This window comes from Brachionichthys hirsutus, chromosome 22 (genome assembly GCF_040956055.1).
Source record: "Brachionichthys hirsutus isolate HB-005 chromosome 22, CSIRO-AGI_Bhir_v1, whole genome shotgun sequence".
In the NCBI taxonomy this organism is placed as follows: Eukaryota; Metazoa; Chordata; class Actinopteri; order Lophiiformes; family Brachionichthyidae; genus Brachionichthys; species Brachionichthys hirsutus.
In genome coordinates, this window is record NC_090918.1 from 3853437 (window position 1) to 3867893 (window position 14457).

The 14457-nt window shown below is 45.7% G+C and overlaps 1 protein-coding gene across 1 annotated transcript in view; it reads left to right on the top strand.

Annotated features, from left to right (window-relative positions):
• The window catches only part of syn3 (synapsin III), a 48254-nt gene that overhangs the window by 28629 nt on the left and 5168 nt on the right, over positions 1-14457 (top strand). Inside the window, 4 exon segments of the mRNA XM_068755074.1 lie at positions 9586-9648; positions 13214-13356; positions 14167-14241; positions 14328-14430. Of these exon segments, the coding sequence (XP_068611175.1) occupies positions 9586-9648; positions 13214-13356; positions 14167-14241; positions 14328-14430 (384 nt within the window).

Consider the following 14457-nt stretch of genomic DNA (forward strand, 5'->3'; position numbering starts at 1 on the left):
GGGGGGTATTCTGAATTGTATTTACATTCTTGTATAATTCTGTTAGAAGTCGTTCATATCTTCAGAGGCAGTAGGTCCTCTGATAATTTGCCGTCTGCGGAGGGGGCCTTGCATGTTATCGCAGGGTGAGCACCTCAGCAAAAGGACCGGAGCCAGTGAAGCGTCTCCGAGTCTCGCCCCAACATGACGTTCATTACTCGCTGCATACAACATTTATATACATATATACATATATATATACACACTATATATATACCTTCATCAGATAGTCACAACGTTGTCTAAATGCTCCACCTTGTCCTGCTCAACATGCTTTTTGAAAGCGTCGGAATCCATAAACTGGAGTAGAAGCTCGTTATTCTTGATGTGATTTCTGTTGTGATTTCTGACGTGATTCCTGACGAGATTACTGTTGTGATTTCTGACGTGATTCCTGACGAGATTACTGTTGTGATTTCTGACGTGATTCCAGACGAGATTACTGTTGTGATTTCTGACGTGATTCCTGATGAGATTCCTGTTGTGATTTCTGACGTGATTCCAGACGAGATTCCTGTTGTGATTTCTGACGTGATTCCTGATGAGATTCCTGTTGTGATTTCTGACGTGACTCCTGACAGAGATTCCTGTTGTGATTTCTGACATGATTTCTGACGAGATTCCTGTTGTGATTTCTGACATGATTCTTGACGTGATTCCTGACGAGATTCCTGTTATGATTTCTGATGTGATTCCTGACGAGATTCCTGTTGTGATTCCTGACGTTATTCCTGTTGTGATTCCTGAAACAGTTGTGCACCACGTGATTGGGATCGCTGCTCTGTCTGGGCTTCTCGCAGGATGCTTTAGCCCAGGGGTCACCTCAACAGTACTTATATCGAACTGTTAGAAACTGGACAGGATGGGATGAAACAGAGTGTCCAGTTTCATGTAACAGGAACATGACAGGACTAAATCACATTAATTAGTTACCTACCGGTAGTTTATTCAAAGTGTTGGTGTCTGATATCAACTTGACATCCGGTAAAAACAGCATCCTAACCCTCATCGGTTGACGTCCTTTCAGAGGCCGTGGCCAAGCAGGAGGCCCTTCCACTTCCACCTTCCATACTTGAAAACCTCTCGCCTCCACCAATCTCCAGCATCTAATTTATGTGAGTGAAACAAGCAGCAAGTGAAGTTCTGTCCGAACGTCCCTGAACGCAGCGTCAACCCACGAGCATCCAATCAAAACAGAGTTGGATCCGTTTTATTCGAACGGTGGAGACTCAGCAGCAGTTCATGTCTGCGCGCCACTGAACATTTCCACGTCCATCACTTCATCTGAAGGTCAGACATCAGAGAAGGAAATTACAAACATTGTCTCGACCCATGTTCCCCCTCACAATGGGACCCCCCCCCCCCCGCAGCAACTTCCTATTCAGGCATGCCAAATGCCACCACAGGCCTCACTGTACAGACACAGGATCCTCGGTGTACATATTTGGTGTCAGGAAACCCCACAAAATGACCACGTTGTCTTCTGGCTGGAAGCAGCAGGGCTAACGATAAACACAGTGGCGTGACAGCATGGAAAGAGCGCCGAGTAATTCCTGAAGGTTGAGGGAATGCCTAAACTGGGTGTCTCGCTCAGCTTTAGTCGTAAAGTGCTTTTTCTTTTCGCTTCACCTCAAAGCTAGGTGTTCAGCGCAATAACTTGTGTGACAGATGCTTGACCTCACATGAATGTTACACGACGGATGTGGTTGAAGTCGCTTCATTCTTGGAGATGTTTCCTGTTTGTGTAGAGCAGAGTGGTAAAAACTGAGGACGCTGAGGTTCTCCTGGGGAGTGACCAGGTTGGATAGGATTAGAAATGAGACAATAAGAGGGACAGTGAAGGTTAGACGTTTTGGAGACAAGGTCAGAGAGGCCAGACTTCGATGGTTTGGACATGTCCAGAGGAGAGACAGGGACTATATCGGTAGAAGGATGCTGAGGATGGAGCTGCCAGGGAACAGGACTAGAGGACGACCCAGAAGAAGAGACATGGACGTAGTGAGGGAGGACATGAGAGTGGCTGGTGCTGGGGAGGACGATGCAAAGGACAGAGTGAAGTGGAGAAGGTTGGTTTGCTGTGGTGAGCCCCCACAGGACAAGCTGAAAGTACAGTAGTATTAGTAGTATTAGTAGTAGTAGTAGGACACAACTGAATACCGGGTGGTCCCTGGGAATGAATGCAGTCTCAGCCCATTCTCAGGTCACCACTTAAAGCCTTTCTGCTCCTCTATGGATCAGTCTGTTATTTCTTCATTGTTTCAGAGGGGGGGGGGGTCAATTAATTTTCCTGAAGTCATGTCCAATTAGAAGCCAGCAAATCATAAAACTGTAGAAAAGTCAGTGTTTCCCAGAAACCTGAGCAGCAGGAGGAAGCTGTGTGTGTGTGGGAGGAGAAGAGAAAGTTAAGTTAATTTAGGGAACACGGTCCAGGGAGAATCAGTGAGTCACCGCCGGCAGGTCAGAGGGCGTGGGGTGGGGGGGTGGGGGGGTGGGGGGGGTCGGCATGCTCCACTGGGTGCTGACGTCTCACAGTGGGAGGGTCTCGGGCCGATTCGAGTTTAGAAATGACATCACGGTGTCAGTTCTTTCCTCTTGTTCAAGCATCTGTGCAGCTTCATTCCAGAAGCCCTCAGATGTAACCTGCCAATGATGTTTGGCAGGAAGCTGCGACGATTAAGGAGTTACTGTTCCAAAAATGAGCCGTTTGACCTTCCCTTAAAGAACAACTATTATTCTAAGAACGGCATCAGTTTCGTATATCTCAGCGGGAAATGCCACGCGGATGAGGAGTCATCATTCAGCACAGGACAAAGGAGTCCCGGGAGCTTTACTGAATCTTAGCACTATTTATAATATATTATGTTTGTATATAAATGGGCTACGGTGTGCTACAATGCTAGCTTGAAGAACTTTTCCAACTTTTCCGAGTGATTATTGTGTGTGACGTGAGTAAACGTATCGATGCAGGTTTCCCGATCAGTCATTGGCAACTTCTTCAACACGTAATCAGCGATTTCTTCATCATCATCATCATCATCATCAATGCTTGTTACTACCTTTGGAAATTTGCTCCCCCCCCCACCCCTGTTCTAATTATTTTAACTCCCCTTCAGACGTATTTTTATAGGTGGAACATGACAACGGATGTAGCTGTCCATGTGGAGACTCCCCCAGTCTCTGTGGCGTTTCGTTTGAGCTGTGATGAAGTTGTTGGGAGTTTTCCCTGTTTAAAGCTCCTCTTGGAAATCCTCCGTGGTTCTGTGGGCAGCCGTGGGCCTTCCCCAGCGGAGACCAGAGGGTGTGGCCTATGTTGACCGTCATCTGACAAACCACAGCAGGGGATCCTGGAGGTCATCCCACATTCATTTTATAGCTGGAATCCCCCCCCCCCCCCCCCGTTCATCAGACCGGAGACTCTACGCAAATATTTGATGCTGAAGTGCGTCTCGGAGTGCCACCTCTTCCTGCTGCTCGCACAGCTGGCATGTCGCCATGTCCAGCTGTTCCTAAACATCCTCCGTCGGGCTGAGTCCCGGTACGCTCTGTACCAAAACCCGCCTTTCCTTCCTCTGCTGTCCAAAAGGTTGCTGATGCCTCGCGCGCCCTTTTATTTTCGGCATCTTCTCAGAGAAAGGGAGCGGGAAACCTTATTTTTCTGTGTCATAAAGCTGTGTTCTAACATCGGAATGGAAATGAACGCTTCATATTTCCGCACTATGGGCGAATAATAAAGCCCTCTGGGGTTTCCACGGCAGCACTAAAACCTTTTGAAGCTGCAGCCGTGACAGGTCGTTGCCTCACGTCGCAGATTTACCTTCAACGCATGAACTGGGCTTCACTCAGGGGTGCAACTGTAAAAAAAATAAAAATAATTACACCTGCTGCCCCATCAAATCCACTTTAACATCTGCTTTGCTGAAGGTTGATGACGATACATATTTAGGGTGTCTGGCTTCCTTTCATGAAATGTTTCAGCATGTAAACAGGATGTTGAGGTGGAAAAATGTGCTGGGAGGAAACATTTAAGAAAAGAATGCATGGATGGTTCCCTGGAACCCAGGCTGGGCCAAGAAGTGCCGACAATGTGTGACCTCTAACCCCGCCGTCTGTTTGGATGTGTACAAAAAGGAATTGGGGGGGGATGTGTCTCACAGAAAGCACATTTGACCTGATGAGTCAACCGCCTTCCTGTTTGCGCACACGTTTATTTGTCACGTTGCTCGGGTTCGGATCGGGGATTGTTTTTGCCAACTTCACGGAGTCGACGGGATTGACTGAATGATTCCATTCAGCCTTTGGATCGTGGGACGGGGAAGCCAAACGCTGCACACAGCCACCTCATTCCTCCGCAGCCTTTTCCGAGACCTAATACTTCAGGAGACCCTGGAAAATGGGAACGAAACACCGCCGTTCCTTTTTAGGCGGAGAGGAATGTGGCACGGCACTGATGGTTTTTGCAGGATCGACTCGCCCGAGGTCTGTCTGTCCTTTTTCTTCTGTAGCAGGAATGTAGGTTGGTGAATTGATTAGTGCTAATAAGGCCTGTCCAGGACCCGAGGAGGGACGGCCACAGAGAGGCTGGGCTGGAACTGCCCCGCTTTGATCAAATCTGGACTTGTACTTAACATGGACTCACAAGCTGATCTGTGTTTATTCAAAAAGTACAGACTGGGCATAAGTAATGCCTGTGTTATTACACTGTGTAATAACACTCTGATATATGAACCAGCTGCTCAGAGAGAGCCGAACACAAAGGGTTGGAGGTTACACTGTAAGGAACAGTTTACGGCACTTCCCCCAAACCCTTAATCTCGTTGCATCATTTTTTGTCGGGTAAAAGGTGTTTTTTTTTTTCAAGTGATCAAAAGCAAAACATTTCATCCTTATTTTCAATGAGGTCAGCGACGTTCAACCTGCCTCTAACGCCCGTCTGCACCAGATTCCTTGGCAACCAACAGATGTCTGCCGGACCACTGACTGACGTGTGAATCCTTGCCGCTCGCCCCGCTAAAATAAATAATCATAAATATGTTTTATACGCAGGAAAGACCAGTCCAAGTAAGTCTTCCTGGACACGGGAACAAAAACTGTCTCACTAATTATTTACTCAATATATTCAGGTTGTTGGCTGTTGCCATTGCTCTTCGATTACATATTAATTACAACAAAGACTTGTTGCTTTTGTTGACGTCTTGACATGCTGTCGATTTGTTTCGACACCGCTTGTGATCAAAACAAGCTGCTCCAAATGCAGCATACTCTACTGATGACTGGAGGCAAGGCCCCTACAAATGTTAAAGAATGCCAGTCAGAGAGATTCATCCGGTTATTAAAGGCGTGAGAACGACTTCCGTGTCACGGCTGTCTTGTTTCGGATCATTTGCACGTCTTCCTCTCCCGATAAAGCAGGTGGCTTGAAAACTACCAATCATCGCTGTGGCGTCGCCATCAGCACCTCGGTGTTGTCAGCAAGGTTCCGCCCTGGAAACTTCCATTCTCAGGAACAGGTCGCGGCTTCCAGACAGCTGTCTCCCTCATGGAAACACGGGACGAACCTAATGGAAGCCAGACCAGCAGAAATTCCACAACAATAATTAGCATGCCCCGTTAAACAGCCTCTAACGCAATGGGCATCTGCAGCTAGCCGTAGTTATGGGCGGATGTTAGCCCAGGGGGGTTCCCATGGCAACTTGTAAACGTCTGGTTGTGGGGTGTGTGTTCAGGACCTCCTGTATGCGTCATGCTTATGTCACTGTGTTTGGAAACGTAAAAAAAACAACAACAATGTTTGGAAGGTTACTACCGTTGTGCGGTTTTTGTCCACTTTAAAACGGATTCAATTGAATTCAAGTTAGATGAGAAGCATATAAAGGGTTAACATGATATACCACCCCCCCCCCCCCCCCCCCCCCCCAGCATCACTTTGGCTTGTTAACATGCACCATGTTCAGTCTGTAAAAAGATCAAATGCTGCCTTTTGTTGGGACACGAAAACCAGTAAATAGATCAAGTGTGATAAATGACTGTTACTCAGCGGGTGACGTTCACTAGAGTCGCAGTGATAAATGACTGTTACTCAGGGGGTGGCATTCACTAGAGTCGCAGTGATAAATGACTGTTACTCAGCGGGTGACGTTCACTAGAGTCGCAGTGATAAATGACTGTTACTCAGCGGGTGGCGTTCACTAGAGTCGCAGTGATAAATGACTGTTACTCAGGGGGTGGCATTCACTAGAGTCGCAGTGATAAATGACTGTTACTCAGGGGGCGGCGTTCACTAGAGTCGCGGTGATTTGAGCCGGGACTGGCGTGATGAACCCCGCTGGTCTCTCGGTGGCTCTGTTGGACCTACAGCAGGCTTTGATGTGGGCAAAGGCTGTCTTTGGGCCAAACGTGGTCAGACTTCTGGGTCAGGGTCCTCTTGCTCTCATCGTCTGCCCAAACCATCGTGTCTTCTTGATGTGGCAGGATTGAGTGGCATCGTAAAAATGAGGAGATCATGAATGCAGGATGGATGCGCCATGTGTGTCGTTGGATAATACATGAAGGATGAATGGGTTCCGCCTCCTCGGCTTCTGAAGCGCCGCACTGCTGCTTTCCCATTGGCTGAGATCTGTTCCTGACCTACGACTGCTTTGCTTGTGTTCAGAGGAGTCAATCTGATCTACGTCAGAAAAATGAAGTAATGCGGAGTTCCGATCTCCATCGTCCCACAGCGTTTTAAACATTGCACTGGAATTTCGCACGGGCGTGTTTTGAAGGAAGCGTGATTCACCTCAGACGCCGACCTGCAGGGCAGTTCTGCGTGACTCACTTTAAACGAGGCGTGCATGTGCAGTCAGAGGAAGGGGATCTGTGTGGGGGCGGATGGGCTTCCCTGAAGGTCCTTCTGTCCCGGCCGTCTGGAGCATTTACTGGAAGTTAAGGACGTTTGCTACAAAATGAAACCGAGACTTGTGAACTCACCCCCCCCCATATAATTAGCTTTGTTAGCATCATCTCAGCCACGCTGGATGTCTTTTACAGATTTCTGTTAGGAACAAAAGGCGGGATGCCTAACTTCTATCGGGCTCCTAGTTGCCAATGCCCCCCCTCCTGTCTGACGGGAAGGAAATTCCATGGGAGAAATATAGAAAGCATTGAAAAAGAATAATACGTTGCTTACATTTTAGATTCCAAATAAAACCGAAATGGCGTTGTAGTGTCCCGACCCAAAATGAATTCAGACAGGTAGCGTTTTTAAGACCAACAGACTTGCCCGATTACACTGGCGTTCAAAAAGGCCGTCTTTTATGGCGAAATCAATCTCGACGCGAGCGAGCGAGAGAAATTCTCTGACTGGGAAGATGCAAGTTGAAAACCTCTGTTGGTTTGTCAGAGACAGAAAGTTGCTGGACGAGTAATGTGTGGAGAGAGTTTCTACTACCGGTAGTTCTATTCCTTCGTCCGATGTAGCTATCTAGAATACTTATAATAGGCAAGTAGTAACATAAACCCAGACTGATGATGATGATGATGATGATGATCAGCCTCAGCTCCTAGAACAGCACGTTTCTGAGACGCCTTGCCGGGTTCTGGTGTGTGTGGCGATGGACCAGACCGACCCTGCAGACAGGCTGGTGTCAAAATGTGAGGCATTTCCTGTCTCTTACATGTGTGTGTGTGTTCCTGACCCGCGGCGGGCCCGCGTGTTTGCTTTGCTTCCACGCCACCGTGACACCAGTGACGGTGCTTTTTTTTTTTTTTTCTTGCGGTCTGAACAACAGTGAGGGCACGTCTCTGTCTGAGTCTCCGGTTCCATCAGGGGCCGAGGATGTGGCCGTCTCGCCCCGGCTTGTGTTCAAAGTCTGCCGACGGAGCCACGCTGACGGGAATGTCCAGACAGAGTGGGCGGTTTGTGACCCGGCTCTCCGGCAGACCTTCAGGCGTTCACACTGTCCTACTGCTATGCTCGTCTCAGGTGCTCGCTAAACCTCAGGCATTTTATCACTCGTCATGTGACGCAGAAGCGCCACTGACTGATTTAATTCCCACCAATAAGAAGACGTCAGACAAATTGATGCTTGAACTTTTGTACAAGCAAATATCACGTAACGCCACCGCGATGACAAGCGTTCATCAACGTCATGGCGACGCCCCTTCAGTGTGAAGCGTCTGAATAAATATCAGTAAGTTTAAAATCAGCGCTGCAACAGTAATTCATCTGAATCTAGGTCTCCGTACGACCCTTAACCCTTTAAAGCCCGCCTCATGAAGTCATCGTCAGAACACTCTAATCTTTGGAAAATGAGGTTTTAATGGAACCTTCTGACAAATTTGTTCCCCACAAAAAATGTTTTTTGTGGGGAAAAGTGCTCTAATTTATGTAACTTTTGCAAAATCCGGATTTTTTTTTCTCATGGAGAATGCAGATCCATGTGTCGGCTTGTATCTATCAGCTACTTCAGAATCAAACTTCTGAAGTCGGAGTCTCAAAATCCTGAAAGGCCATGCGTGTCAAATATGATACGTTTGGCAATAAAGGGTTACATTTGACAGAAATATGCTTGGAAAACCGAGAACTGAAAATGGCCTCCATGTAGACGGACAGTTAGAGGACAGCACGTTGGATAAGCCTGTAGTGTCAGAACCTGTCATCAGAAGTGCAGAACCACACCCTCGTGCCGCCCCATGTCTGTTCAAGGCCTCGCACTAACAGAGCTGACAGCAACTTTAGGATGCGCAGCCCCGTCAGCTGTCAGGGAGGGGCCGGATAAGGAGACGGCAGCTGGGGAGGCGCTCCCTTCCTCCTTGCAGGTTATAGCCGTCAAACAAACAAGTCCCCCTAGATAAACTGGAATCGCTGCCAACCAGAACCAGACATCACGCAGACGATTGGGAGGGAAAGTCCCTCTTAGATCACGTCCCTTTTACAATCATATCGGTGGGTTTGAACCACAGGGAGGCTTGAAGTCACTTGTTGACGTTTCAGCCATGCTTGCGGCCTGTCTGGTTTGTCCGAGCCCATCTCGGTGAGCCGGGGTATTCCATCCGGCTTCCCGCAACCTCTTTTGTGTGAGAAACCAGCATTTTCCTGCCTCCAGCTTCCTGAACTAGAAAGCTTTTGGTCCACTATGCTATGGCATGTCTGGACACTTGGAGTACAACATCCAACTCCGATGCGCTCCTGTTAGTCTGACATCCTTTCTAAACAGTTGGGCCGGTTCAACCCTGAGCTTCCGGCTTTAATTCTGCAGGACTTTGTCTCCTTTTGTCCTGACACAGCGATATTAACATTTCATGTAAAAGTGCGGTTTCTGCATTTGTAAGGAGAACATGTCTTTCTAGAACCAACTCTATCTTGCTCTGGCTTTATAGACTCATATGTCAGTATCAATTCTCACAGTTTTCTTTCTGCGAGTATCTGGGGGGAAAAAAAAAAATGAGTCGAAAGATGTCTAGGTTGATTTAAAACCCTGCTCTAGCTTGAAAATGTCCCGCCGCGTGCATTCAGTCAAATTCTCCCCAAAAAACGACGTCATCATCTGATCTTGTCCTTCTCTGCAGATTGCAAGCCCCTCCTACCCCGTGGTGGTTAAGATGGGACACGCCCACGCTGGTATGGGAAAGGTGAGTGTTTCCTCCTGCAGGTGAGAGAGATGTGTTTCGTGCACACCTTGTGGGGGGGGGGGGTGTATTCCTGCATCCCATGTAATTCGCAGAGCGTCGAATATCAAATCCTTTCTCGTACCTCTGTGTCTCATCACCAACAACTCCACAGTGACGCGCTACGTTGTGTAACACGTCCCAGGCTCCGCCTCCAGGGTCAAACCAAGCATCACTGGCGCTCTGAACCAGCGTCACCTCGCCTGTTCAAAGGGCCTTTATGACATCACTGCTGGTCCTTTGATAACATAATCCCCCATAGTATTTGCTTTGTTCTTATTCGTCAGTTTTACATTTTCTATTTCCTGTAACGGGACACGCTATTTTTTACTGACCGACTATCAGTTACATTCTTTGGTCCTCGTCTGTCTGAACGGGTTTGGCTTCCTGTCCAGAAGCCAGATGTTCTATAGAGTTTCCCAGAAGGCTTTGGGGGAACTTGGCAGGTCCATGTAGAGAAGGACCTCATTTCACCTCCCGGAGCTCTGCGAGGTGGGATCATACGAGATGGCGTACAAGTTATTGTTGCTTCCTTTGCTTTTCACAGAAACCTGGAATCAGAGCGAATGAATTTCAGTGTCTTGCCCATAACTTCAACATTCAGTATGTTGAAGTTACTAACGGTACTAACGGTACTTCATGGAGCTCCTGAGTCTGACTCGGTACCACATTAATTACTGAGCGAAAACCTCGATGAGTTCCCACTTTGAGCCTCAAGGTCGATTTTTCTAGGCGCGTTCTTGGTGGCACAAAACAGGAAGAGGGCATTGTTCTTTCAAAACAAAGTCAAGTTTATTCCTGAATCAAGACTGAAATACTTCAAGTAAATTGTTTACATCCTATTTAACTGAGCGCCGCCCCGCTTCATTTCATACGTTTCCTATAATTCCTGAGGCTTTCATGTCGTTTATCGCCAGCCACTATTGGAACAGAACTTGCACAGGATGCTCACTAAATGCTTTTTGTTTCCTTACATTTATTACACAAAACCATTTCAGGACTGTAACAACACTAGTCTTTTTTTATTCAATCTGTCAGGTCACCGTAAAGTGTTGCCCTTACATCATATGAATTTAGCAAAACAAGGAACTTCAAAGGGAAATCGGCATTAGCATTATTTGTGTTATTAGCATTACTAGCAAAGTGTTTTCCGTTTAGTGCAACGGCTGGCAGAGGCTATATGGCGTAAGCTAAGGGATGGCTCTAAGCCTCTGAGGAGTGATATGTGGGATTTTAACATGAATAAGACATTTATTATATTTCATTACTGCATCCTGAGTATGGCAACACATTTATACTTGGATTAAATATGTTATCCCAGTTTTACCATTACATAAACACGGTGTATTTTAATTAGTAGGTCTTTTTTGACGTTTTCCACCAGACACATTCTTCATTTCATTTCCTCTTGGTTAAATAAATTAAATCATTTATCATAGTTTAAATACATTGAATTAGTTTGCATCATTCAAGTTTGGTTAGTTAATGTTTAAAATGTAATATTCTCTGGATGTTTCTGGTGCTTCGGGTTTTACACCCAGAGCATCCTCCTTTTCATTCAGAACTAACTTCTGCTCACTTCCTGTTCAGAGGGAATAAAATTCAGATTATTTATTTTTTTAAGTTAGCTGAAGCCAACAAACCCCCGAAAGCCTCTCCCAAATTAGGATGAATTTATTCAAAGCAATTCAACAATTGAATCTTGTCCTTCATCATCCTTCTCTGACATCCTTTTAATAATGACAGGCGCATCAACGTTGTATTTCTGGGCTGAGGAAATGTGGCGTTGAAGAGAGACATTTTACTCTCAAAATCTGTTTCATTATATTTAATTAACAATTATTTGCCTCACACTGATGATAAATCAACACTGAACTTAACTTTAGCTAACTGTGGTCTTCTCATTCGCTTCTTGGTTTTCATTAGTTGATTATTGTCAAACTGATCAATGCCAAAATGTCTCAAACCTTTTTCTCCTGGATTCACCACCACAGTCCAATCTTTCAAGACTCGTACTTTTGGGTTTGAAGTAAAATCTCCATCTCATTATTTACTAACTGCTAAGCCTACATTATCTTTATTCAAATATTACTGAGGTTCTCTAATATGGAGTCTGTGATATGTTGTCTTCTATAGAATTCTTTTTTAAGCGAAATATTTTTTTGATTCAGATTTAAATTCTAATAACCTGAGATTAACTTCAAAAACCTGAAAAGTTAAATTATTTGCCTTCTGATCTTATTTGAGTAATTAATGGATTTATTTGCCATATAACAGTGTTTTATGTGGGTCTCAGCAAACATTTTTATTTTATGACCCTTCAAAGTAACAACACTGTTTATTTGACCGCATTTACCATCAAAGCTGCAAACATTTAACTTATTCTGATTCATTGAGGGTTGCATCATTTTAAAAGTGTCTTTCTTTGTTCCACCCAGACCAAAAAAAGAAAATTCACTGCATTTTAAGATTTGTGTCTGTGTCATAATGCATAAAATTGAACTCTTAGACAGTATTAAAGTAGTTCCAAAGACCTCACAAAGTGTCTGAATTTCATTTTGTCTTGAAACAATCAACTTGTTCTTCACTAAACGTTTCTGTTTGATCTGATCTGCAAGTTTCACTAAGTCAAATCTTTCACTGTGCATCTTGCACACAACTAACTCACCGCGTATCTTAGCATCTGAGGCAAAAGTAGTACGACAGACATCCCTGGAAGAGGCATGAAGTCTAGTTTATGAACAACAGACAATCACAATCCTATTCATGAATACAGAGTCAGTGACCATTACACCCGCTAAGTTCTAAAACACTCATCACCGGAAGACTGAAACATTCTCTGTCTGGTTTGTGCTTTTTCACGAAGGCTCCTTGTCTTCCTCTTCGTAGAAGTGTGATGCACCAGTGGCAGGGACAGTGATGACTGAGTTTAAGTCTGTACCGAGCCGCTTTGCATCTTGGGTACTGAGCTCTGACGGCCTACTAACGGGCTTCCCCATTTCGCGTTACCTGAATGAATACACCTCGTAAATCTGTGCATCGCCGTTGTAGGACAGGACAAAGACAAGGTCAAACATCTGGAGAAGCCATCAGAGAAAGGCCGCGGATGTGCCTCAGGTGATGTCTGGTAAAGTTGGTGCAGTCCGTGAAAGCTTTTGCATCTGAGAGAAATAAAACGAGGATTTATTGAACCACTGAGGGGCAACAAGTTGATTACTTCTTATTTGACAATGTCACACCTCATCGTTACCCAATCGCCTAAAAGAGTTTTATTTAAAATCCATGTTGTGTGTTGACGGGTTCCCATTGCGTCACCCCTTTAGTCTACAGTGTAATCATTTAATGGGAGTGGGGTGATGTAATTCAAAGCTGCCTCTGGCAATGTTTCCACGCAGGGACCGTTCATTATCCCGCCAGCGGACAAGTGTGAAATTCCTGTGGGACTCTAAGCAGCCACAGCTTTGACACCATGAGTTACATTTACCGGTAGTCGGTCACGAACCAGTGGCGTCTCGCGTCTCTTCCACAGATCAAAGTTGAAAACCAGCAGGACTTCCAGGACGTCATCAGCGTAGTCGCTCTGGCCAGGACCTACGCCACCACCGAGCCCTACGTCAAGTCCAAGTATGACATCCGCATTCAGAAGATCGGCAACAACTACAAGGCTTACATGTAAGATGTTTTACACTGGTGTGGTACGCTACTGTGTCTTTGGAATTACGAAGACACAGTAACTAAACAGGAAGTCTTTTTTCCCACCATGGAGAATGGGTTAATTTGTCTCATCACACGTTGAAATAAGAACCTGGTATAGCAGGTAGCGATGAGAATTTATGAGATTTATACAATTACAATTCCATTTTCGATTCCATGCTAATCGAAAATGGACCGTTACGTGGTGTTAGTCAGTTAGCTGCAGTAGAGGATGTGCTAACATGCTAGGCAGTGTTAGTTAACACCCTAGTAGCAGGTGCAATTTTTACACAACCATCAGAAAGTTCTTCCCCAGAACAAAGACTTTCTTCGCATCTGAGACAAAGATTGTGGAGCTAAATAAAGTCACGGAGTTCATGGAAGGAAGAAGGCTTGTAAAAGTCGACACCACACTACGCTGCAAAAAGGTTTTTGTTTAAAAAAAAGGCATGAAGAATTTTAAAACATAAACAGCACAGACCTTTTTTTATAGTTAAAAAAATAACACAATAATCACTAGATGCTAAGATTCTAGGCACTTTTCTGAAACTATGTGATCGTCACGGTCCCCTTCCTCCATCAGACTCACACCCATTTGCAAGCAATCGGCCTGATCTCATCGGGTTTTCCCACTGCCTCAACCACGAAAATACGTCTTTACGGGACACAAAAAGAATGTCGATTGTCATCTTCATCACCCACAAACTGATGCCATCTTCTCCCATGAGCGTTTGTGATGAAGTGAAGCAAGCTGATTCATTTGATGATGATTTCATCTCTGATGTGCAGGAGGACGTCGATCTCTGGGAACTGGAAGGCCAACACTGGCTCCGCCATGTTGGAACAGATCGCAATGACCGACAGGTGAGATGCAGGGACGAGGTCTTCGCTTTGAAGAGACTATCAATTGAAGGCATAGTTACGGGGATTTTTGCTTTGCCTTGCTTCAGATATCGGCTGTGGGTGGACTCCTGTGCTGAGATGTTTGGTGGCCTAGACATCTGTGCGGTGAAGGCCGTCCACGGAAAAGACGGCAACGATTATATCATCGAGGTGAGATCATTTCCGAATTAACCGGCA